This window comes from Manis pentadactyla, chromosome 7, assembly GCF_030020395.1.
Source record: "Manis pentadactyla isolate mManPen7 chromosome 7, mManPen7.hap1, whole genome shotgun sequence".
Classification (NCBI taxonomy): Eukaryota; Metazoa; Chordata; class Mammalia; order Pholidota; family Manidae; genus Manis; species Manis pentadactyla.
This window is the reverse complement of record NC_080025.1, coordinates 76,218,269-76,245,035: the sequence shown is the minus strand read 5'-3', so window position 1 is coordinate 76,245,035 and position 26,767 is coordinate 76,218,269. Positions and strand designations below refer to the sequence as shown.

At 35.1% G+C, this 26,767-nt stretch overlaps 1 protein-coding gene across 2 annotated transcripts in view; it reads left to right on the top strand.

Annotated features, from left to right (window-relative positions):
* The window catches only part of FAM133B (family with sequence similarity 133 member B), a 28,430-nt gene extending 3,137 nt beyond the window's left edge, over positions 1-25,293 (top strand). The window contains exons 2-11 of one of the 2 annotated variants that reach the window (XR_008998485.1): positions 2,773-2,870; positions 4,682-4,760; positions 5,409-5,483; positions 5,618-5,650; positions 6,037-6,099; positions 6,543-6,635; positions 7,925-7,975; positions 18,937-19,029; positions 20,844-21,382; positions 23,707-25,293. Coding sequence is in view for 1 of the 2 variants with exons in the window: in XM_036879238.2 (XP_036735133.1) it covers positions 2,773-2,870; positions 4,682-4,760; positions 5,409-5,483; positions 5,618-5,650; positions 6,037-6,099; positions 6,543-6,635; positions 7,925-7,975; positions 18,937-19,029; positions 20,844-20,891; positions 23,707-23,793 (720 nt within the window). In the remaining variant the exon portion in view is untranslated. The remainder of the gene's footprint in view (positions 1-2,772; positions 2,871-4,681; positions 4,761-5,408; positions 5,484-5,617; positions 5,651-6,036; positions 6,100-6,542; positions 6,636-7,924; positions 7,976-18,936; positions 19,030-20,843; positions 21,383-23,706) is intronic. The other variant, XM_036879238.2, reaches the window with a different exon arrangement.
* The last annotated feature ends 1,474 nt before the right edge of the window (positions 25,294-26,767 follow it).

Here is a 26,767-nt window from a genome sequence, read left to right as displayed (position 1 = left end):
TCCAGTGTACAAAATGATGAAAGTGGACATTTCCCTTTACATTTGGTGCAAACATATTTCTTTTTTTTTTTTTTTTTAATTTGTAACTTTACCTTTCTAAGTACTTTGTTTTTGCACTTGCTTTTGCTTCTCACTTGAGAAATCGTGGAGGTCTTTCCATATCAGTAACTACACATCTACCTTGTTCTATTTAACGGCTGCATAGAATTTCATTTTACGGGCATACTTTAATGAATCTCAATTTGATGGCTATTTGGGTAGTTTCAGTTTTCCCTCTTTTAGCAATACAGTTTTTGAACATCCTTGTATATATTTGCATTCTTTGGATGTAGGCAGTTTTCACAGTTTTTAATTTAAAATACTTCACCATTAAGTACTGCTAAAATTATGACATAATAACAAAGAAATGAGAAAATGATAGATATTACACTCCTGTTTTTAAAATAAGCTTAGGTTGCACATTTTACTTGCTTCTGGTCAGGCTTGTCAGTGTCATTAGTTGGGCAACAGCTCCTCTTTTGCAGCCTCTATTGGTTGTCAAACTTCCACAAGAACTGAGTGAAATTCTCAGCAAAGGCAGTTGAATGAACTTTTGAGAACATAACAGTTGATATAAAGAGTGTTGCTGCATACCTCTTTCTTTCTTTAGGTTGCATTGCTATCCACATCTAGCACAGATTCTATAAACATCTTTGACATTAGGAGCTCTGGCCTTTGTTCCTGGCTATTAGAAAATTATGTTAAAGTATTTTGTCAAGCCAGGTAATTAGGCCATGTCCAACTAAGTAAATAGTTCTCGCTGTGTGTTGTGTACAGTGTTTTGTATTTGCTCTGCCAGAGAAATCTGGAAATATGTAACATATTTGTTATGAAGGTGGGAAATGTTGGTCATTTTTACAGATTTTGTTAAATGAAATGCAAAAAACACATTGTGTTCCTTCACTTCTTTTGGAATGTTAAGTATTAGGTTTGAAGGCCTTAAAATAAACCTTGATAATAGTTGTTTTCAACCAAAATTCTTTTTATTTAAAAAAACAGAAGAGTTTTATAAATGTTGACTTAAATTTAGAAAACTGAATATGAGTATCAAGAGGTTGAGACTGTTTTAAAGACCAGGTTTTATATCTGTAGCAAAGTGAATTTTAATAAAACAACATCACTTTGCTAGATACTGTTCTTAGCAAAGAAACCTGCTCTATTTTGTCTTACTGTATTTTTGAGAAAAAGTATCTAAAAATATGTTCTTTCTGCTATAGTAAGTGCAGTATACTGAGCATAATTTGAGTTTTGTAGATTTTTTATCATGTAAAATATACATAACATACAGTTTACCATTTTAGTCATTTTTGAGCATTTAGTTCATTGATATTAGTACTTTCACAATGTGCAACTTACCAGTACTATCCATTTCCAGACCTTTTTCATCATCCTGAACAAGGGGCTTTGTACCTATTAAACAGTAACTCCCAATTGCCTCTTCCCCAAGCTCCTGGTAACCTCTGTTTACTTTCTGTCTCTGAATTTGTTTATTCTGACTACCTCAAGTTGAAGCATACAATATTTGTCCTTTTGTGTCTGGCTTATTGCACTCAGCATGTTTCCACGGTTCATCTGTGTTGTAGCACGTATCAGAATTTTATTCCTTTCTGAGGCTGAATAATATTCCATTGTGTGTGTAAACCATGTTTTGTTCATCCATTCTGTAGATGGACACGGGTTATTTCCACCTTTTGGCCACTGAATAACACAGCTATGAACATGGGTGTACAAATACCTGTTTGAGGCCCTGCTTTAAATTATTTTCCAATTCCATTTAGAGGTGAAATTGCTGGATCATGTGGTGATTCTATGTTTAACTTTTTGAGGGACTTCCAGGCTTCCACAACAGCTACACCATTTTATATTCCCACCAGCAATGCATAAGGGTTTCCAGTTTTTCCACATCCTTGACAACTTGTTATTTTGTTTTTGATAATAGCCACCTTAATAGGTGTGGGGTGGCATCTCATTGTAGTTTTGATTTGCATTTCCCTGACGACTAGTGACTTTTGAACATCCTTTCATGTGCTTATTGGACATTTGAGTATCTTTCAAAAAATGTGTTCAGAGTCCTTTACACTTTTTTAATTGGGTTGTTTGGGTTTTTTGTTGTTGAGTTGTAGGATTCCTTTATGCATTCTGGATATATAATCCCTTACATATAGATAAAATATTTGCAGATATTTTCTCCCCTTCTGTGGATTATCTTTTCACTCTTTTGATAGTGTCCTTTGATGCACAAATGGTTTTAATTTTGATGAAGTTGTATTTATTTTCTTTTGTCTGTGCATAATTTAATTTCTGCTGTTAATTTGCAAGTAAAATTGCCATCGGAGTGCCACAGTATTTCCTGAAATAGAAGATAGAGAATAACCAATGATAGAATTAGATCTTCTTTTACTTGTTTGGAATTTAATTTACTTGCCAGTGGGCATAGTGTTATTACCCACACAGGTTATTGGACTTTAGGAGAAGGCACTTTAAAGCTATCACAGTAAGAAAGAGGTATTATTTTCATCAAATCGCTGGTAAAAACGCATTTTCTGTGACTCATTTCCCAAACTTGTGAGGCTTAATAAAGCATTAAATTAATTTTTGTAATGAAAAGTTGGTAGATTGTTCATGCTTTGTAGGACATAGAATGTATTTTTAATAAACATTGCTTGATTAGTAAGTGAGCTTTTGCATTTTAATGGTTATTTTAATGGAGTTAATTTTTACTCTTTCTTCAAGGCCTATATGAACCCAATAGCCATGGCCAGATCAAGGGGTCCAATCCAGTCTTCAGGGCCAACGATCCAAGATTATCTGAATCGACCAAGGCCTACCTGGTATTTGTGAAACAATTTACCCATTTATAATATTTTCATAAACTTTTTTAAAAGTTACTATTACAGCTTTTATTGATTGCCAGATACGTAATTTTTTAAAGCAGTATTTGATAACATGCTTTTTGAATGTGTGAAACACATGTATGAGTGTAAAGCAAACATTTGAGGACCAGCCGCTCAGTATAACTTAAAGCACTACCAGGTAACCTTTTTGTACCAGCCTCTTTTCTGCCCCCTAAAAGAAGACCTTAACTTTGCAGTGTTCTGTGCTATTTAAAACAGTAGGTCTGAATAATCTCATCCTTCCCTCAGGTGTTAGGAAGGATTATATTAGGCCTGTTTCTAGTATTATCTGCTGGCTTTTCAGCAAGTTAGGATTTCCTATTTAAAAGTTGTTGTTTTCAGTTGGTTTTTGTTTTTTGTTTTTTGCCCTCCTGAGTGGTTCTGATCTTTTGTAAACAAACCATTATTGCACTGGCCTTATTATTTTGTGGTAAGTCTTCCTTATTATTAAATACTTGTTCCTGAGGTAACATAAGACAAGCCTCAGAGTTGTTAACTTGTGCATCCTTTTAAGTGTCCCTGGAAGCTGGGCAGCTGTAGTTGAAAGCTGTGCTTATATATCACATCACAGGGGGTCCTTTCTTTGAATTAAATAGGAAGTAAGCCATATCCACTTCTTAGAGTGTTCACAAGTGCTGCCTGCCCTCTTGCAGCATACCAGAAAATTAGGTATCCTTAAACAAAGTCTATTTCACCTTTAAATTGGAGAGAAGGAATGAACATTAAAGGGGCAGCACTCAAGCAAGGACATTACACGTGTGTCTAATGTCCCCATGATAGCCCTCAGTTGGGTAATTCGCAAGGACTCACAGAGAGTTGTACTCTTGGGTAAGATTGGTTAAAATGAAAGGATACCAGCCACAAGCATCAAAGGGAAGAGGTGCAGGGGTGAAGTCCAGGGGAGACTGGGCACAAGCTTCCAAATCTTCCTCCCCTGTGGAATCACACAGAGTGCATTTAGTTCCTTTAGCAGTGAGTTGTGATAATATGTGTGACGTTGCCAGCTAGGGGAGTTCACAAGAGACTTGTGTGTGCCCAGGGATTTTGTTGGAGACTGGTCAGCCTCTGCCTATCAGGTGCCAAAATTCCAGACTCCTGAAAGGAATGCAGGTGTTGAGCCTAAACTCAGTGTTTGTACAGACGGACAGAATGAGCCACTCTGACCAGGGAATGGTAAGGACCCTCATGAAAACCCTTCCCAGCGGGGGGCAGTCTCTTTATGAATAAGCAGTCAGATGTGCTGTATCAACTCTTTGCTGCACAACGTGTGAGGAACATTACAAAATGGATGATTAAGTAATAAAACACAGTGGTTTAGTCAAATAGACCTTAGCTCACCCTGACACTGAAACTACTAGCTTTGTGACCTTATGCAGATTTCTTATATTCCCTAAGCTTCAACTTTTTTATCTGTAAATGGGATAATAATACTACCTTTTCTCATAGGATTGTTGTGAGTATTAAAGAAAAGTATATGTAAAACAGTGCCTGTTGTATGTAAGTGTTCAACAGTTTGATGTATAAGCTTTTGTAATCCATGTTTAACAAAGTGATTAGTGTTATCTGATAAGCTTTACTAGTGATAATTGATTTACAAGGATGTGGACAAAGACATTTGAAATATATCAATGCTACAATAGAGGTTTATTGGAATAAAAAATATTTTTATGAATTTTTTATCTTGTTTCTAAGCATCCATTTCTAATTTGAATTCCTTGAAAATTTACTTGTACATTCTATTTTTTAAGGGAAGAAGTGAAAGAACAACTAGAGAAGAAAAAGAAAGGCTCCAAGGCTTTGGCTGAATTTGAAGAAAAAATGAATGAGGTTTGTAAATAGTATCTTTTAAAAAAATTAACTAATCTTTTTCCTTATTAAAAAGATAAAACCATTTCTTAATAAACCAAGGGTTTGAGTATGGCTCTTAAGGTTAAGGATGCTCTATATTTTAGAAGTGTTTTTATTATATTGAGTACAAGTTTGTATATAAATGTGTGATTTCTTTAAAAAAAGAGAAAAACCATCTTATAACTGTCAGTAATTAAAATCATCTTAAGTTTCTAAATTTTAGGTTCTTCCCTTTCTCTCCCCATCCCCCATGCCATCTTAACCTGGGATTTCCATGCTGATATTTGCTTTTGATTACAAACATGTATGAAGTATTTTAGCCACAGTATAGATTAATTCAACTTTTACCATCTAGTAGGAAGAATCTAACCATCTTTGTTAATAAAGGAAGTTCTCAGCTTAGTAATAGTGCCTACTTTGCCTCTTAATACACAGTGGAGAACACCCATCCCATAATATCCTCTCTGAAAAGAGCTAGTAGAGTCTCCTTTGGTGATTGGATAAAGAATTCTGACACCTGCTGTATCTTTTGACTTAATTAGAGGCTGAGATGGGTGAGCAGTGGCTCTCTCTATTAGGTATGTTAGAAATTCTTAGTCTCTGATGGTGTTTAAAATCATTTTGCAGAACTGGAAAAAAGAACTAGAAAAACACAGGGAGAAATTATTAAGCGGAAGTGAGAGCTCATCCAAGAAAAGACAGGTAATACCATTTTTAGTTTATTGCTCTTAATCTCATAGTTGGGGTTTCATAGTGCTGTATTACTACTATTAATAGGTAACATTTGAAAACATATCAACTTATTCAGATTTGTACTTTCATTTGTTTGCTTTTAGAGAAAGAAAAAAGAAAAGAAGAAATCTGGTAGGGTGAGCAAAAATTTTCCATTTTTGTAAATGTTACGATTAAGAGCCTACAAAAGTAAGAATAATTTGTGTAACCTGTATGCTAACTCTAGATGTAGTTAAGGAACCTGGAGGTCTTTAGTAGATATGGGTGGTTTTGTTCTATTAGTGACATAAAAGGAAGGTCCAACCTCCTAATAGCCTATTAAAGAGGGAAAATTGACTGTCATTGCCATGTCTGTAGTTACTTTGGTGAGGGAAAGTGATATTTGACATTTAATATTTAAGTCTTATGAATATTGGTGTCTTTTTCTCAGACACTAGATTGATTTTGTTAAGCGTTTGAAACACTTAGTAAAAGAAAAAAATTCCTGCATCTCACAAGCTTTAATTTTTTGTGCTTGGTCAAGTATTCATCTTCTTCTTCATCAAGCTCTGATTCTTCCAGCAGTTCTTCAGATTCTGAAGATGAGGTAAGGATTGCCTGTGCTGATCATGAAATAGTATTTCTAATTTCTTTAACAATAAGAGGAAACCCATTTTGAAATATCTGTTAGAAATGTTTACTTCCATAACTGAGATCAGTGACATGAATCAACAGCTAGATAAACAGTGGTGTACATATATATATTTGTTAGATTCGTAAGTTTATCCTGTTCATTTAAAATATCAGTAGATGGATTTGAAAAATCTAAAATGCTTTTTGACTACATGTTGAGGATTACATGTAATTTAATTCACTTGACTTTTTTAAAATAAAATATTAAAGTTGTATTTTAAACATTAATTTTTAAGTAAAACATATTTACAAGCTGGTTCTTAAGTTTTGTTCATTGGTAAAGCTTTGATATTGATAAAGTGCATCAATTATGTTTTTGAAAAAGGAAGCAAATATTTCTAAAAATATTTTATATAGGATAAGAAACAAGGAAAAAGGAAAAAGAAAAAGAAGAATCGTTCACATAAATCTTCTGAAAGCTCCTTGTCAGAAACTGAATCAGACAGTAAGGTAAAATTATTTAAATTAGCAATATTTTGGATAGTGAAAACATTTAATTAGGTTTTTCTTATAGTTCTTCCTATCTTAAATTGCTGTCAATTTAGAAATGAGATACTGTTTTTTTGTACTTTGATGCTCTGTGCCACTTAATTGATGTCTTAATATCTTATATATGGCATTTAATTGTTCCCTAAATACTTTCACATGGCTTTGTGATGAGCATAGCATACATTATTTTTCCCATTTTTATAAACAAATCATAGTTCAGAGAAAAAACATCTTACCGAAATTCATACAGCTAGTATTTAGAATTGGAAGTTGATTCTGTATCTTCTATCTGCTTCAGTGTCCTTTCCACTGTACCTAAATCTGTTCTGTTCTATCCAGAATTGTCAGAGACAGTAGGCTGTCAAACATTAGTGGTCATAAGAAATATATGCAAGTTGCAGTAAAAGTGTAAGATTCCTCAGCCTCATCTCCAGAGCATGATTTAATAAGTCTGACTTGGCTCAGAAATCTACATTTTTTAACAGTTGTCCTCTGTGATTCTGACACAGGAATATCCATAAACCACAATTTGACAGGCACTGTCTTGGGGTCCCAGGAAAACAAAGCAGCTGGTTTTGTGGCAGATAACTACTTGTCCTAGTGAGATTTCTTCTGATAAAATGCGTAGCTTCTAGGAAGTATTCAGTAATGGTTGTTTTGTCTTTTAAAGCAGAAGAGCCAGTTAGTGATGCTGACAGCTGACATTTATTGAATGACTACTATGTGTTAGGCACAGTTCTAAACACTTGACTTACTATCTCAGTCCTCAGCAACCCTGTGAAGTAGTTATTTGTTATCCCACATTATGGATAAAGAAAGCTTGGGAAGGTTAAAAGCTAGAAGTGAGGGATTCAAAAGCAGAAATTCTGTGTCCCCTTCTTGTAAGGAGAGTGGGGAAAGCAGAGTGGTAGATGTCCAAGCACAGTGTGAATTAGAATTCCAGTACATAATGACTACTGCAGGCAAAAACAGGCAATGACATAGTCTTATTTTAAAATAAACCATGTGATTATTACAGCAATATCTATCATTTTAGGTATATATAGATTTGATATCCAGATAAACAGATGTCATTTCCTTACAAGCACATACATACACCACATATATTACTCCTTTATTTTCAGAATAAAATTCTGGTGTTGAGGCAACTTTTTTCAATCAGAGCAAGTCATCTTTTTGGTGTTTTTGTCCTTAAACTATAATGCTGTATCTATTACATTTAAAATTGATACATATTTTTGTGTGTTTAGGATAGTTTAAAAAAAAAAAAGAAGTCAAAGGATGCAACTGAGAAAGAAAAGGTAATTATAATTATATATTAAAAGGTAAATATAATTATACTTAAGATAGTCTGTCCTACAGTACATTTACTTCAAGAAATTAGCCCTAATTTGTTCCCCTTTTTATCTTGAGTTTTATTTCTTTTGATTTTGTGGTATTTTATTTTGACTTAAGGAAATTTATTGGATTCATTATTGAAGGTAAAAGATAAGAGTAGTCCTGCAGAGGGTTTGAATTTGTGTAGATTAATGGATTATCTCAGATTAAAAATCCAAAATAATGGAGATTAAACATTTCCTTTGTTTCCTCAAATCATTTTAAAGGGGGCTATTATAATTAAAAAATGGGAATTTCTGTTTCAAATTGAGTGTTCCAAAGATATATTTTGAAAAATCTTTTCTACTGTAAGTAGATATTTTATCTTCACTTACGATTCAACTGTTATAATGCTAAATTTATCCCTACCTACCTTTCTGATTTACATTTAAAAATCTTTTTCTGATTATTAAAAATTTTTTAAAGCCTAAAGAAAGGGATTTCTAATGAAAGAAAACTGCAGACCAGTGTCACTATATTTTACTCAGTCTTTTTATATTATTTTTTAAAAATTGAGGTGAAATTCATATAATATGCTATCAACCATAATTTGGAAGTATTTAGTGTATACACAATGCTGTGTAATGACTACCTCCTTCTAGTTTCAAAACTTTTATCACCTCCTTACAAACAACCCATACCTATTAATGAGTTCCCATTCTCCTTTCTCATATTCCCTGGCACTCTCCAGTACACTTTCTATCTATATGAGTTTGTATATTCTGCAAATGTTATGTAAAAACAATCATACAATATGTCAAGATTTGTGTGTGGCTTCTTTTACTTAGTATGATGTTCTCAAGGATCAACCAAGTTATAAGATATATAAGTACTTAGTTCCTATTTATGGATGAATAATATATTCCATTGTTTGTATATACCACAGTTTGTTTAACCATTCATCCACTCATGGACATTTGAGTTGTTTCAGCCTTTTGGTTAATGTGAATAATGCTGCTCTAAGTATATATGTATGAGTTTCTATGTAAACATGTATTTTCATTTCTCTTGATATATACCCAGAAGTGGTTTTTATATCAATTCACAAATAAAAATCCATTAAGACCTAAAAAAAGAAACCATCATGACTAAGTTGGGTTAATTCCAATAATTTAAAAATAAGGAATTTATCAATATAATTTCCCATGTTAATTGGCCAAATGAAAGAAATTGTATGATTATTTTAATAGTTGCCAAAGGGTGTGATATACTTCAACATTAATTCCTGATATCAAAGCCATTTTAGAGTGAGAATAAGTGGTAAATTTCATGTTTAAAATAAAATATATGTATGAAACTAAAAACTGGCAATATAAAAACATGAAATACTAAAATAACTGGTTTGATTTTGAAGTACTTCAAAATAACAATGTACAGAGTAATATACACATATAAATAATAAACAAATACCCATAGACATACCTGCTAGACTTAAAAAATGGGTTTACATTTTGCCTAATTTGCTTCAGTTCTTGTTGTGTTTTTTTTAAAAGAAGTACCAGATATTCTCTCCTTAACTTAGGGGCAGCTGTTTCTGAAGTTAGCATGCATCCCTCCCATCCACATTTATGCCTTTTCTTACAATAACTCTATCATAAGTAACAGTATTTTGTATTTTCAAAATGGTGTCATTATGTTTCCTTCTGAAACTTGCTTTTTTCACTTAACATTGTTATTGACATTTATCCTTGTCGATACTCTCAAGTTTGTTTCTTTTGCTTATACTATCCCATTATATTAATTTACCACAATTTATTTCTTCATTCTCCTGTTTGTGGACATCTAGATTGTTTATATTTTTCAGTAATGCAAATGGTGCAGTGGCTATTTTTTATTCATTTTTTCTTTTCCATAAATTAATGCTAATTTGCTAAGAGATCTGGGACTGTAATGTCTAGTTCCTAGGGTATACATACACTTGTCTGTATTTTGTACACCAAAATACTTGTTACTAATTTGCATTCCTGCTAGTAGTGTATGACAGTACCCTTGTTCCACATACACACTTGTCAAAACTGAGATTTCCTTTTTACCAGCTTAAGGTGGTTGAGCCTCTTCATTATCTTATTAGCCATTCATATTTCATTTTCTGTGAAAGTCTGTTCATAGTTGTTGCCCATTTTTCTGTTGGATTGTTTTTGATCTTGCTGATTTATGTTCTGTATTTTGAATGCTGCTCTTAGACATGATTAACATCTTTTGGTCTACGGCTTTTCTTATGTTTATGTTTAAGGTGTCTGTTATAATCTTACAAAGGTTTTAATTTTAAATCATATATCAGTTGTTTTTAGCTCCATTTTTATTTTAAATTGTTGCAAAGGTATAATGCAAAATGCAATTAGAAAACATAATGGAAAAGAAATTCCATTTATAATAGTAACAAAGAATATATTTTAAGATTTCCTAAAAATAGGAAGATTTTAAAGTGAGCACATCTTATTTGAAGAAATATAGTCAAATCTATTCAGAGTTATATCTGAAGATTTAATAAATGTTCTTGGGTACGACTTAACCTACTAGATGTTGAAACATTTTTAAAATGCTTTATTTAAAACAATGTGGTGTGGAACAGTGCAGAACCCAAGTGAAAATTTGTAAGTATTTGTGGAATTTAATATATGGTAAAGGTAGCTTTTCTTGGGATAAAATGACTAGCCATTTGGAAACTATAGAGCTGGGCACTCCTTAAGGCCAAATAAATCCCAGATAAGTCAAAGTTTTAAAAGTACAAAAATAAAACAGAGAAAGACAAAGGGTAAATATAATGGTGAGGTGGGGAAGGCCTGTGCCTCAAAATTCAGAAACTTTTGACCACATAATTCTAATCTGAATGGCAAAGAGATCACAAAACTCAACCATGAACAAAGTTTGAATATAATGAGCCGACTTAATACTAGGAATACTAATTTAAAAACTTTGTGATCTCTAATAATTAAAAAAAAAAGTACCTCACATACACAGAAAAATTGGTAAAATAGATGTTTAGGCAATTCTAAAAATATGAATTATATTCCAGTAATCTGAGATTCATAGGATTGATAAAAGCACGATGAAGAGGTTTCTTGGTAAAGTGTGATTCACAAATGAATGAGATAATATATAAATGTGGGAGTGGGTGGGAGAGAGAAAATTAGTTGGGTAGAGGTTACTTTTGTCTTTGATTTAAGCATTATTATTAAATAAAGATTTTGCATTCACATACCTTTCTCAAAGAACCCATATATATGCCTGCCCTCCAGTTGGAGATGAGTTAAGTAGTGGCATAGCTTTCAGTGAATGTCAAAGGCAGCCACAAATGATGATATACTTGGCATGGAAAGATACCATTGGATGAGAAGAGCGGGTTCCAAACAGCAAATATTTAAATAAAATTGCAAATATACACAGAGAGATGTTTCCAAAAATATTAAAAGATGTTTAATCCCTCACAGTGGGATTTGGGTGAATTTTCTTAAAATGAATATTTTATCATTTCTACCAAAATAAAGCTATGTGCAGAAGCAAAATTAGATCACCTATAATTTAACATATAGATCATTATCATTTATTTTCTACATGATTTTTTCTTTTTGTTTATATCTGCAAGATTCGGTTGATTCTCTATAAAGTTTTTCTTTTCCTGTGTAAGATTAGGTGGTAAGCATGTTTCCCATTGTGTGGTTTTATTCTTATAAACTATTTCAGACTTATAGAAAAAGTACATAGGAAGTAATAAACTGACAACCAGTGTATCTACTATGAAGCTTTAATACATTTTTAACATTTTGCCATACACGCTTCACATGTTTTTGTTTGTTTCCCTAAGTACTCCTGCATATCCCCCATCCTTGAATTATGTGTTTAATCATCATTAAAAATACGTAGAGATGAAAAATTTTTCATGTGAATTTAACACCTAAAATGCACTAAAGAAATTACATCTAAAAGGGATCTTTTTAGATGTTCACAGTAATTACCCATTGATTTTCTTTCCTGCAGCACCAAGCCTGTCTGTTCCAACACTGTGTAGAAACAAAAGAATTGAGAGTACAAGGGATCCAAACCTATACCATCAATATGGTTTCTTATGACTCTTTAAAACTCTTATTACGTGTAATTTTTAAAAATGAGGATATTACATCTAAATGTATGTATATAGTTGACCCTTGCACTTAACCATGGGTTTTTTTCAATAAATATATTGGAAAATTTGGGGATTTGCAACAGCTTGAAAAAACATTTTCTGGAGAGGATCATGGGAAGATGGCAGTGTGAGTAGTTCAGAGGAAATCTCCTCCCCAAAACATATATATTTATGAAAATACAATAAATACAACTATTCCTAAAAGAGACACCAGTGGATGCAGTAAAACAGCCAGGATACATTTACATCTGTGAGAACTCAACATCACACGAAGGGGGTAAGATACAAGCCATGGCCAGGTGGGACCCGAATGCTCCCCCACCCCAAAACCCGGCGGGAAGAAAGGAGTCGTAACAGGGAGGGAGTGAAAGCCCAGGGCTGCTAAACAACCAGCTCTAGAAATCTGCACCCACAACGCAGACACAAGTTGCACGGGGTGCTGGATATCAAGAGAAATGGAAAAGCAAAACCTGTGGGCAGGTCCCCGCAACCGGCACCCCTGAGACAAAAGAAAAACGAGTGCTTTCTGCAAGTCTTAAAGAGACAGGGACCCCATAACTGGACGAAGTTGTCCTGGCAGCTGGGAATACCGGGAAAACTTAGGCACCCTAAACCCCAGGGAGGCAGTGCAGCTCTGAAGCCCCTCACGGCACTAAGCAGCCTGCCAGTTGTTCCTCCAATGGGCGCGGACCCTGACACACCGGCCCAGTAGCGGGAGAGTGGCAGCGCATGACACGGACGGCAGCACCGGAAGGGACCAGGAGCAGATCTGTGCACTGCAGGAGCGCGTGCAGTGAAGCCAGAGGAGCCCGGTTAGAGGCCTGCACGGAAGAGCCCCACGTGCACCTGCAGCGGAGCCAGAGGGAGCAGGAGCACTCCCAGCAGCCGACCGGAAACCCAGCCCAACGCACAACCGCCCAGGCCAGACCCAAAGGCTGCTGGTGCTACACAGCTGCCCGGCAGGGTCACCACTAGAACAGAGGAGTGCACCTGGCATGCCTGCCACTCCCCGCAGGGCTACGCGCTGCTCTGACGGACACCCCACCCACAGCAGCTTAGGGGACTAACCCGGTGGCTGCTCCAGGAGTGTGGGTAACCATCACAGGCAGCAGAGAAGGGCAAGGCATCCAGCAAGCAAGAAAGGACTTCTTCTCCCAGCTGACACACCCGCAACTTGCCTACAGCCTCTGCTATCACCATGAAAAGGCAAAAAAATCTGGTCCAGTCCAGGATAGTTACAACACCTGAGAAAGGATCTGCAGAGGCAGACCTAACCAGTCTCTCTGAAAAAGAATTCAAAATAAAAATCATAAACATGCTGACAGAGCTGCAGAGAAATATGCAAGAGCTAACGGATGAAGTCCGGAGGGAGATTACAGAAGTGAAACAAACTCTGGAAGGATTTATAAGCAGAATGGATAAGATGCAAGAGGCCAGTGATGGAATAGAGACCAGAGAACAGGAACGCATAGAAGCTGACATAGAGATAAAAGGATCTCCAGGAATGAAACAATATTAAGAGAACTGTGTGACCAATCCAAAAGGAACAATATCTGCATTATAGGGGTACCAGAGGAAGAAGAGAGAAAAAGGTATAGAAAGTGTCTTTGAAGAAATAATTGCTGAGAACTTCCCCAAACTGGGGGAGGAAATAGTTGCTCAGACTATGGAGGCACACAGAACTCCCGAGAGACGGAATCCAAAGAGGATAACACCAAGACACATAATAATTAAAATGGCAAAGATCAAAGACAAGGACAGAGTATTAAAGGCAGCCAGAGAGAGAAAAAAGGTCACCTACAAAGGAAAACCCATCAGGCTATCATCAGACTTCTCAACAGAAACCTTACAGGCCAGAAGAGAATGGCATGATATATTTAATGCAATGAAACAGAAGGGCCTTGAACCAAAGACACTGTATCCAGCACAATTATCATTTAAATATGAAGAAGGGATTAAACAACTCCCAGACAAGCAAAAGTTGAGGGAATTTGCCTCCCACAAACCACCTCTACAAGGTATCTCAGAGGGACTGCTCTAGATGGGAGCACTCCTAAAAAGAGCACAGAACAAAACACCCAACATGAAGAATGGAGGAGGAGGAAAAAGAAGGGAAAGAAATAATCATCTGACTATGTTTATAACAGCTCAATAAGCGACTGAGGTCAGACAGTAAGGTAGTAAACAAGCTAACCTTGAACCTTTGGTAACCACAAATCTAAAGCCTGCAATGGCAATAACTACATATCTTTCAATAATCACCCTAAATGTAAATGGACTGAATGCACCAATCAAAAGACACAGAGTAATAGAATGGATAAAAAAGCAAGACCCATCTATATGCTGCTTACAAGAGACTCACCTCAAACCCAAAGACATGCACACATTAAAAGTCAAGGGATGGAGAAAGATATTTCATGCAAACAACAGAGAAAAAAGCAGGTGTTGCAATACTAGTATCAGACGAAATAGACTTCAAAATACAGAAAGTAATGAGATAAAGAAGGACATTACATAATGATAAAAGGCTCAGTCCAAAAAGAGGATATAACCCTTACAAACATATATGCACCCAATTCAGGAGCACCAATATATGTGAAACAAATACTAACAGAATTAAAGGAGGAAATAGAATGCAGTGCATTCATTTTGGGAGACTTTAACACACCACTCACTCCAAAGGACAGATCCACCAGAAAGAAAGTAAGTAAGGACACAGAGGCACTGAACAACACGCTAGAACAGATGGACCTAACAGACATCTATAGAACTCTACATCCAAAAGCAACAGATTACACATTCTTCTCAAATGCACATGGAACATTCTCCAGAATAGACCACATACTAGGCCACAAAAAGAACCTCAGTAAATTCAAAAAGATTGAAATCCTACCAACCAAATTTTCAGACCACAGAGGTATAAAACTAGAAAAAAATTGTACAAAGAAAGCAAAAAGGCTCACAAATACATGGAGGCTGAACAACATACTCCTAAATAATCAATGGATCAATGACCAAATTAAAATGGAGATCCAGCAATATGTGGAAACAAATGACAACAACAACACAAAGCCACAACTTCTGTGGGACGCAGCAAAAGCAGTCTTAAGAGGAAAGTATATAGCAATCCAGGCATATTTAAAGAAGGAAGAACAATCCCAAATAAATAGTCTAATGTCACAATTTTCGAAATTGGAAAAAGAAGAACAAATGAGGCCTAAGGTCAGCAGACGGAGGGACATAATAAAGATAAGAGAAGAAATAAATAAAATTGAGAAGAATAAAACAATAGAAAAAAACAATGAAACCAAGAGCTGGTTCTTCAAGAAAATAAACAAAATAGATAAGCCTCTAGCCAGACTTATTAAGAGAAAAAGAGAGTCAACACACATCAACAGAATCAGAAACAAGAAAGGAAAAATCACGACGGACCCCACAGAAATACAAAAAATTATTAGAGAGTACTATGAAAACCTATATGCTAACAAGCTGGAAAACCTAGGAGAAATGGACAACTTCCTAGAAAAATACAACCTTACAAGACTGACTCAGAAAGAAACAGAAAATCTAAACAGACCAATTACCAGCAACGAAGTTGAATCGGTAATCAAAAAACTACCCAAGAAAAAAAACCCCGGGCCAGACGGATTTACCTTGGAATTTTATCAGACATAACACCCATTTTCCTTAAAGTTTTCCAAAAAATAGAAGAGGAGGGAATACTCCCAAACTCATTCTATGAAGCCAACATCACCCTAATACCAAAACCAGGCAAAGACCCCACCAAAAAAGAAAACTACAGACCAATATCCCTGATGAACGTAGATGCAAAAATACTCAAGAAAATATTAGCAAACCGAATTCAAAAATACATCAAGAGGATCATACACCATGACCAAGTGGAATTCATCCTAGGGATGCAAGGATGGTACAACATTCGAAAATCCATCAACATCATCCACCACATCAACAAAAAGGACAAAAACCACATGATCATCTCCATAGATGCTGAAAAAGTATTTGACAAATTCAACATCCATTCATGATAAAAACTCTCAACAAAATGGGCATTGAGGGCAAGTACCTCAACATAATAAGTGCCATGTATGATAAACCCACAGCTAACATCATACTGAACAGCGAGAGGCTGAAACCTTTTCCTCTGAGATCAGGAACAAGACAGGGATGCCCACTATCCCCACTGTTATTCAGTGTGGTACTGGAGGTCCTAGCCATGGCAATCAGACAAAACAAAGAAATACAAGGAATCCAGATTGGTAAAGAAGTCAAACTGTCACTATTTGCAGATGACATGATATTGTACATAAAAAACCATAAAGACTCCACTGCAAAACTACTAGAACTAATATCGGAATTCAGCAAAGTTGCAGGATACAAAATTAACACACAGAAATCTGTAGCTTTCCTATACACTAACAATGAACTAACAGAAAGAGAAATCAGGAAAACAATTCCATTCACAATAGCATCAAAAAAAAAAAAAAATACCTAGGAATAAACCTAACCAAGGAAGTGAAAGACCTATACCTTGAAAACTACAAGACACTCTTAAGAGAAATTAAAGAGGTCACTAACAAATGGAAACTCATCCCATGCTCCTGGCTAGGAAGAATTAATATCGTCAAAATGGCCATCCTGCCCAAAGCAATATACAGATTCGATGCAATCCCTATCAAATTACCAACAGCATTCTTCAATGAACTGGAACAAATAGTTCAAAAATTCATATGGAACCGTCAAAGACCCCGAATAGCCAAAGCAATTCTGAGAAGGAAGAATAAAGTGGGGGGGATCTCACTCCCCAACTTCAAGCTCTACTACAGAGCCACAGTAATCAAGACAATTTGGTACTGGCACAAGAATAGAGCCACAGACCAGTGGAACAGAATAGAGACCCCAGATATTAACCCAAACATATATGGCCAATTAATATACGATAAAGGAGCCATGGACATACAATGGGGAAATGACAGTCTCTTCAACAGATGGTGCTGGCAAAACTGGACAGCTACATGTAGGAGAATGAAACTGGATCACTGTCTAACCCCATACACTAAAGTAAACTCCAAATGGATCAAAGACCTGAATGTAAGTCATGAAACCATAAAACTCTTAGAAGAAAACATAGGCAAAAATCTCATGGACATAAACATGAGTGACCTCTTCTTGAACATATCTCCCCGGGCAAGGGAAACAAAGGCAAAAATGAACAAGTGGGACTATATCAAGCTGAAAAGCTTCTGTACAGCAAAGGACACCATCAATAGAACAAAAAGGTGTCCTACAGTATGGGAGAACATATTCATAAATGACAGATTCTATAATGGGTTGACATCCAAAATATATAAAGAGCTCACACACCTCAACAAACAAAAAGCAAATAATCCAATTAAAAAATGGGCAGAGGAGCTGAATAGACAGTTCTCTAAAGAAGAAATTCAGATGGCCAATAGATACATGAAAAGATGCTCCACATCGCTTGTCATCAGAGAAATGCAAATTAAAACCACAATGAGATATCACCTCACACCAGTAAGGATCGCCATCATCGAAAAGACAAACAACAACAAATGTCGGCGAGGTTGTGGAGAAAGGGGAACCCTCCTACACTGCTGGTGGGAATGTAAACTAGTTCAACCATTGTGGAAAGCAGTATGGAGGTTCCTCAGAATGCTCAAAATAGAAATACCATTTGACCCAGGAATTCCACTTCTAGGAATTTACCCTAAGAATGTAGCACTCCAGTTTGAAAAAGACAGATGCACCCCTATGTTTATCACTGCACTATTTACAATAGCCAAGATATGGAAGCAACCTAAGTGTCCATCAGTAGATGAATGGATAAAGAAGAGGTGGTACATATACACAATGGAATATTACACAGCCATAAGAAAAAAACAGATTCTCCCATTTGCAACACCATGGATGGAGCTAGAGGGTATTATGCTCAGTGAAATAAGCCAAGCAGAGAAGGACAGGTACCAAATGATTTTACTCATATGTGGAATATAAAAACAAAGGAAAACTGAAGGAAGAAAACAGCAGCAGTATCACAGAACCCAAGAATGGACTAATAGTTACCAAAGGTGGGAAGGGAGGGATAAGGGTGGGGAAAAAGAAAGAGGGCATTACGATTAGCATGTATAGTGCGTGGGGGACACGGGGAGGGCTGCGCAACACAAAGAAGCGAAGTAGTGATTTTACAGCATCTTACTACGCAGATGGACAGTGACTGTGGAGGGGTATGTGGGGGAACTTGGTGAAGGGGGGAACCTATGAAACATAATGTTCTTTCTGTAATTGTCAATTAATGATACCAAAATTTAAAAAAAAACATTTTCTGTAGCCTTACTGTAAGAATACAGTTACAGAATACATGTAACAGACAAAACGTGCTACGTGTATGTTATCAGTAAGGTTTCTGGTTAATAGTAGACTATTAGTAGATAAGTAGGGAATCAAAAGTTACATGTGGATTTTTGACTGCACGAGGGTGTCAGGGCCCCTAACCCCCACATTGTTTAAGGGTCAACTATAGTTATTTATTTTCAGGCTGTTTAGTAAGAGTATTACTTTACTGGAATTAAAGACTGAATTTTAATGATTTTAGACATTTCTAAAATGAAAATTGATAATTTTTGTGATACTTGGAAGAACTGTTAAATACAGTTTAGAAACAAATTTCTGTAGCATGGTATTACATCTTTCTTAAGTCAAGATACATCTATTTATTTTTCATAGGACATTAAAGGGCTCAGCAAAAAAAGAAAGATGTATCCTGAAGATAAACCTTTATCATCTGAGTCCTTATCAGAATCAGATTATATTGAGGAGGTAAGTGTATGATCAAATCCATTTTCTCCACTTTAAAATGTTTAGTTTTTTTCTTTAATATGATTAGTAAAAAGAAATACTTCATAAATACTTAATTTACTCACTTTTCTAGTATGATGCTCTATAAAAAACAAATGGAAGTTGTTACATTTCAAAATAAGATCTGCATTTTTCCTGAACATAACTATATGGCTGTTCTTGTGATAATTAACCATATTTCCATATACTTTTCCAATCTAAGATATTACTTTTCAAAATTTTTTTATTGTGCTACCATTCTGATTACATCAAAGATGCTGTGTAATGTGTAGAGTAACAGAACCCAACATTCTCTTGTTTTTGTTTGGAACTATTACTTGGCATGTAGAAAGATAATGAAGTAGAGCAGAATTGGTGGCATGATCTCAGTTTTCCTATCTAGGAAATAACAGATTAGGTAGTCTGTAGTTCTTTTCATCTCTAATAACCCTATCTTAGATTTTATACTCTATTAGAATTAGATTCCATTCTTAGTTAATTTTAGGTCTGTAAGGTATCATCTTTAAAGTATTTCTCAATTGGACTTGGTCTCCTTACTTGTAAAATAGGACCACTGCCCTCATTTCATAGCATTTTATAATGTCCCCTGAAATGAAATTTGTAGCTAATATAACCTAACTATATATATATACATATATATATATATCAAACCTTTTATATTACTATCTAACAAATAAAATAATATATAATGTTAATTTAGTTATATTTCAACACATAAGTTCTTGAGTATAATAACCCCACAAGACAAAAATCTTAAGATGTAACAAAATTCAGGCTGTAGCAGGTGCTTTACTTATGTCCTTCAAAAACTACAGTAGCATTGCCATCAGTGTTTTCCAAAATGATGAATAGTTCTCAATAAAACTCTGAATGAAACAAAATACAATCTTCCTTCCATATAATATTTGTGCTTCTGGGACATTCATTGTATCTTAAAACCCTGTACAAAATACTTGATGTTCATCTTACAGTAAATTCAGCTTATATATTATAAACAGGTTCATTACATGAATGTCTAGCAAGTTATCCAAAGGTCATGTCAAGGCTGTACTGGACACAGCATGACCAGCATCCCCTGTGATGGCCTGGGCAAATGGGGATGCAGCACAGCTGCTACCACTCCCAGTCATTATTTAACAAGAATAGCAATAAAAATAATTTCCTAAGTGTTCTCTAGACCACTTGCCTTAATATAAAATATGGCACATTTGAACTTAACCTTAAAAACACATGAGCTTTAGCAACTTTAAATTCTTTCTAAATCCAATGTACTACCCTTTAATAGATTGAAATAAAATATTAATGGGATAATAACTTAATTTAAAAGGATTTTAATCAGTTGGTTTATACTAAGTACACTATAACTACCATTTATTGAACACTGCAGAGTTAGAGGAATACCTACTTGATTCCAAGTGTTTTTCCCTTGAGGGTGGAAATTATCTCCATTTTACAGGTGATGAAACTGAGAGTAATACAAAGCAGAGGTGATATTCAGAGCTTGGTCTATTTCAGAGCTATTTTTTATCCATTGTACCTCACTGCTTTTCTTAGGCTGAGAAAGGAATATGAGAGAAGCTCTCTGGAGATTTAAAAATCTTCATTTTCATTGTAATATAGCAGAGGTTTGAGTTATAAGAAGGCATTTAAAATGTCATTTGTATATCAGAAGTTTTTTACATATAAATTTTAAAGATACAAGGTATGTTAGGGAATGAAAAAATGCCTTGAGTACAAGTTACATATTTGTCTTCACAAATATTTGAACTTTTTAGGTACAACCAAAAAAGAAGAAAAGCAGTGAAGAACGAGAAAAAGCAACTGCAAGTATCACTTACATTTTTACATGACAAGAAATAGCTGTTTTTGTTGGGTCATGGTAAAAGCATGATTTCATTTACTGCAAATAAATATCTTTTGAGAAAGGTGTGGTGTTCGGTTTCACTTAAAGGGTTGCAGCAGAAAGTTTAAGTGCTTTAGGAAAAAAGAAGAAGATCCTGGTAGCAAACATCTATTTCCATTTCTGTATTTTACTCTTGGAAATGAAAGCTCAAACTTTTGTTTGACTCTTTTAAGCTATGATATGAAAGATTAAAGTATGGTGATTCTATCTTTGATAGTAGTTATTTCCAGATCAGCCAAACCTGGTAATAAGAGAAAGCCTCTCAAAGCACAAGTTGCAATGAAAAATAAGCAGGAATGTGACAACATAAATGGTTACTAATAAAGGTGATTCTTTTGATTGTTTCTAAAGCCGGCACTGCTTTATGCAGATTGAGAAGTAGGAAAGAAGGAAGCGGAGAATAAGGAAAATGTAAGTGGTACCCAAATGGGAAGCAGACGAACCCTAGAGACAGTAGATAATAGATTACCAAGAGTGCTACAGGCCATACCAGCAAAGTATAAGTGTTGAGCTGTGGCCTTTGAAGGCATTTTCTTAGGGAGAGGTGGAAGAAAAATAAGAACAGCATCATTTTAAGTTTGAGGGTACCCTGTCCTAGAATTTCTGTAGCTCTTAAAATGAGGGTCTTTCCCTAATTAGAAATTCATCTGGTAATATGCGATTCAGAAATAACATGCTTCAAGACCTAAGTGACTTAAGGAACTTTTTTTCTGAATGGGAAGATAATTCAGGTGAATTGCTTTCGTCTTTGATTCAGATTAATTAGTTCAGACATAACAATTAATTTTGGATGATTCTAATTTGTATTTGTGTATCTCACTTACGTACACTCAGCTAGCTGTGTTTATTAAATATCTCTGCAGGCCCTGTTCTAGGTCTTGATAGAGCTGTTATAATAAGAGTATAAGATAGATAAGAGGGACTTAGGGAGGGAAGGCCTCTGAGGAAGTAAAATTAAGCTGAAATATCATTTACAAGAAAGAGTCAACCATGTGAAAATGAAAGGAAGAATATTCTAGGTAGAGAGAACAGCTAAGGACCTGTAGTGGGAATGAGCTTGGTATGTTTGAGGAACTGAAAGAGGTGAGCTTGACTCATACCTAATAGATGACGTAAGCTGAGGCCATGTAACGTAGCAAAGGGTTTTAAGCAAAGAGGTGACCTGAACCAACTTTACATTTTTAAAGTGCATTGGCAGAAGAGAGAAGTGGACAGAGGTGAGGGAGGTTGTTGTTTGTGTTACAGTGGTAGTAATGGAGTTGGGCTGGCACAATGAATTTGAAATACCTTTTGGACTTAAATGGTGGGACTTGGTGCTCCGGATGTGGAGAGTGGAGTTAAAAGCAAAGAGTAATCAAAGATAGATTCTTCATCTTAAGTAAGATGACAAATTAGTGGGTGCCATTTACTAAGATGGCTGAGAGAGGATTTGGAGAGAACAATTAAGCATATTTATGCTGATTTTAGATGTGCCTATTAGATATCCAGGTAGAGCTGTTAGTGCAGCACTTGCAGTCTTGAGTTCAAGGTGTAGGAATGGATGTAAAGATTGGCTATGTAGGCAGCATTTAAAGCATGTGATGGGAGAGTATGTGGAAAGAAGGGAAGAGAACCCTGAAAGCTTGAGCAGAGGAAGAACAACCAGCAAAGGAAATAAAGAGGTCTCTGTGACAGAGGAAAAACAGCAGAGTGAAGTGTCGTGGAAGCTAAGATCAGTATTTTAAGAGAGTGGTCAATTGTCCTTTTATTAAAAAATTACTTATCCCCAAAACTTATTTATAAAAAAGTTCAAATACAAGATTTTGGGCTCTTTGTAAAATTAAAATTCCCTGTGTATTTGGGCTTGTAATGGAAAGAGTGGTGAAAGTTAGCTTGGAGCCATAAGAGGCAGAGGCCCCTGGGGGAAGAGGAGAGATGGTTGTAGAAAGTTCTTATTGACAAGGAAGGTAGGGAGCTTTGCTTTTGCTACCCTTATACATCTCCTCTTTTCTTGCTTTTTATTGTCTTTTTCTGAATATCAACAACTAGTTTGTCATTTGATACCACCTTTCCAACTATCTGTATTAAGTTTCCTTTCCTCTCCTATATCAGAAACAGGCACAAAAGTCAGAGTTCAGAAAAATTCAAGCTCTCTTTATCCAGTCACAATCAGATTACTTTTACCAATAAACTTCAATGGCATTTTCCTCTAAAAATCAAGCCTCTGTTTTATGATGCTAAATAGACTTTTTAACTATACATCAATATTTTGTACCAGTTAGTTGTTGTTAATTTAATAATTAAAGTAATGCGGCCAGTCCAAGCAGTACGTAATACCTGTGTTCCTTTTTACTTAAAAATGGCGGGTTTAATGTATCTGTTCTCTGACAATTGTCATATTACAAAAACAATTGTGTTTTGCTGTGGTGTGAGGATTCCTTTGCATTACTTCACCCTTAGAAATTGTGTCTAAAGTACAGCAACTGATACCATGATTCAGTTAAATTTATTTTCTACAAGAAATTTGTTAGAATCTTTATGCTGCTAATGCCTTAGAGTTCTTCCTTATCTTTTTGAAAACCAGCAAGCAATCTCAGCCCTCATATGATAGCATTATTGATACTTTACAGGAAGTGTTTTGAGTAGTTTATTTGGTTGTATAGATTGTTGTGTAGTAGCTTAGAAGTACCATGGTAAAGTTGTTTTTAATTTGTGTATTTCATGTAGAAATGTCTCACGTGGAACTGTATTTACAGGAAAGAGCAAAGAAGAAAAAGAAGCATAAGAAACACAGTAAGAAGAAGAAGAAGAAGGCTGCTAGTTCAAGTCCTGACTCGCCCTAACATTGAAAAATCAGGATCCCCTTATAAAGAAAGTGCAATGTCTAAGGAAATTACAACTGTGAAAACTATGGCATAGTTACTAAAATGCATGAATTTTCTTGTTTTTAGAATTATTCCTGAACTATTCAGTAGCCACTCAGATGTTGCTGTGTTAAAGGGCCATAATTGTTGCCTGCTGCCTGAACATCTGTTTTTTTTCTCTTCCAGTACTTAATAACTCTGGGAGATAATAACATTGCAGTCATGCTAGTGGTTAAGATATTTGGGAATAAAGTTATTATTTTTGACTAGAAGTATCTAATGTTAAATCAACAGAAGTTGAATCTGGATACATCTTCAGACATGATCAGAAATGACCAGATGACTCTTAACATTTTTGAAGTGGGGATTTCATTGATATTTCAAAATCCTTGTTCTGTAGATAAGTGTATTTTAATTTTTTCCCCTTGTATACTTTTATATACCAGGGGAAAGAGCTTTTGGGGTGGGGGGGTTTGCTATCTCTTTAGCTAGCAGAATAGCGTGCCTTTTATCCTCATACATCCTATGTTTGTGGACACTATAGCCATGCTTCATGGAGAGGTCAGAGCTGGGTACAGCAGTCTTGCCCGTTATGGGGCTTAGTGACATCTTTGGACTCAGTTGTAATGCTGCTTCGAGTGAATCAGAGAAACAGCCCTTTGCAGCATGAGAAAGAGAAAGCCCCCAAAGCTCTGGGATTTACCTCCACTTCAGTTATACTGAACGTTTTTTTAGCTTTAGAATGTGTTCTAACATTTTAATTTTGACTACACTTTGGCTTTGGAGAGGAATAATTTCAAATAGACACTGGTACTTTTTGAACTTGATAGCTAAAGATTCTAAAATGCATGTTTTATACTGTTAAGTTTTAACCAGTCAGGAAAAACCTATGTAACCAGTGATAGTTACTTTATTTTTTGTGTGAATTTTGTTTAGGCTGTAATGTTTAGCTTTTATTAACTCCTTATTCTTGTCATCTTAAATTCCTTACTGTGTTTAATGGTATACTTGCCAAGATTTTTAGCATGTAAAAAGCAGGTTTTTGTTTTTTGTTTTTTTTTTAAACAGCTTCATATTGAAGCTGAGAACCATAAACAAGTTGAGTGGCAGGCCTGGTATGCTGTGTCTTGTTACATAAAGCTATTTCCAGAATCTTAGTAAATATAATGTTTTAAAAGTTTGTCTTTGTATATTCATAACAAATTATGACAAGTTAAATATGAGAATTACATTATTGTTCTTCCTGTGTCATATTTTACTAAAATTTTGTGCCTCATTATCTCCTGAAGAATTGTTTACTAGGAATGTTAAATGGAGTTGATAAATCATTTTCACTTTACATTTTTATATAATCAAGTAATGAAATATAATTTGATGTACAATTTTGCCTGTTACAGAGGGTGTGCTAATTATAGTGGTATATGCACAAAACATTTTGGCATGACAAGAGCCTGAATAAATAGCTATTTTGCTTAAAAATAGCTCTGTTCTTATCAGCTCCCTTTGAGTCCCAAGTTACAAAGACTAAGAAACACCGTTAGATGTTTAGTAGCTGGTGGATAAGACAGGTCCCCAAGTTTTTAACTGTAAAAATAACAAATTTCTTGGTAAGTTCCCTTAAATTTTGTGCTTAAAGCTTCATACTCAAAAGATAGTTATCTACCCTTGAGTACACAGCAAGTTGAGGGACATTTTGTATTCAAAAGGAAGTTTCTCAGAATTGTTCATGAAAATGCTAAAAGATAAGTTTATCAGACTATTTGTTAATCAGTTTTGCTATGAGTGTAAAAGTGTACCTTTGCAGACTGGTCCAGTATATGATGATTATGTCTCAGTAGAAGCAACTTTTCATTTTATTAGATTTGGGGGTGAAGGTCATGTAGCAAAAATCTTGTATCCTTTCCAGAGCGCCTTGACTGTCTGGGAAAAATCTTTTTCACTGTTTCTCTGATAGTAAGTAGCCTTAACAGTCTGGGAAGAAAATTTGACCAGGCGATGTTATATGCAAGTTAATAGCATCAATCTCCTCCTTCCTCCCTCCATCAAACCACCCTTTTTCTTGAATAGCCTTATACTAATTTTGTTAACACAAGGTATGAATTATTTGGATAATGATCCCAAAGTAACTAACAAAATTGATGAGTGTTTGAATAGAAAATTTTAACTTCTGCCAGTACTTTTCTCTCTGATTGTTTTGGATTCATTTCATTGCCTTTAGTATATTTGGGTGTTTTAAATACCATAAGAGTGCTCTGAATTTCATCCAGAGTACAGGTTCACATTCCTTCAGTCAAGACGTGTTAAAAGCATATTGGCTAATTTTCTTTCATTTCATGGAGAATAGGCATAACCTCAGAGAAACTGAGAAGAGCTATTCTTCAGACTTAAGTAATAGGCTTCATACTTTAAAAAACACTGGTTTTCAATTTAAAATCTATGAACACTCCTCTGAAGATACTTTCTTAAGAGAAATTTGGGGAAAGCTTTTTTTCCCCAGCTTTATTTGCCTTATTTAAATAAAATTTGTTTTTATATTAAAAATTTAGTAAGAATATAGTGTCCTAAATTCAAAAGACCATTTTAGTGTGTTCTCTTGCCTTAACAACAATGAAGGTCCACAGACAAACTAGATTTGTTCTCTGTGTCAAGATTTGGTAATAGATGAGTTAGAACAGATGCCATTTTGGCCAGCTTTAGCATCTTCACATCATGTTTTGCTACCAGTCAATCAGAAACATTAGTGGTAAAAGTGGGATTTTCCATTTCTCTGCATAACTCCCAGATTGAAGCTTCTGTTTGGATGTCATGAGAAGGTGCTGCATTAGAAATTTCAGAGGAGGTGATAACTTTTGAAGGAGCTGTTTATAGTCTAGGACATTATTTTAATTTAGTAATTATATGTTCAAATAGAGGAGTATTTTCAATTGTAGAATTTGTGCTGAGGAAATATGAA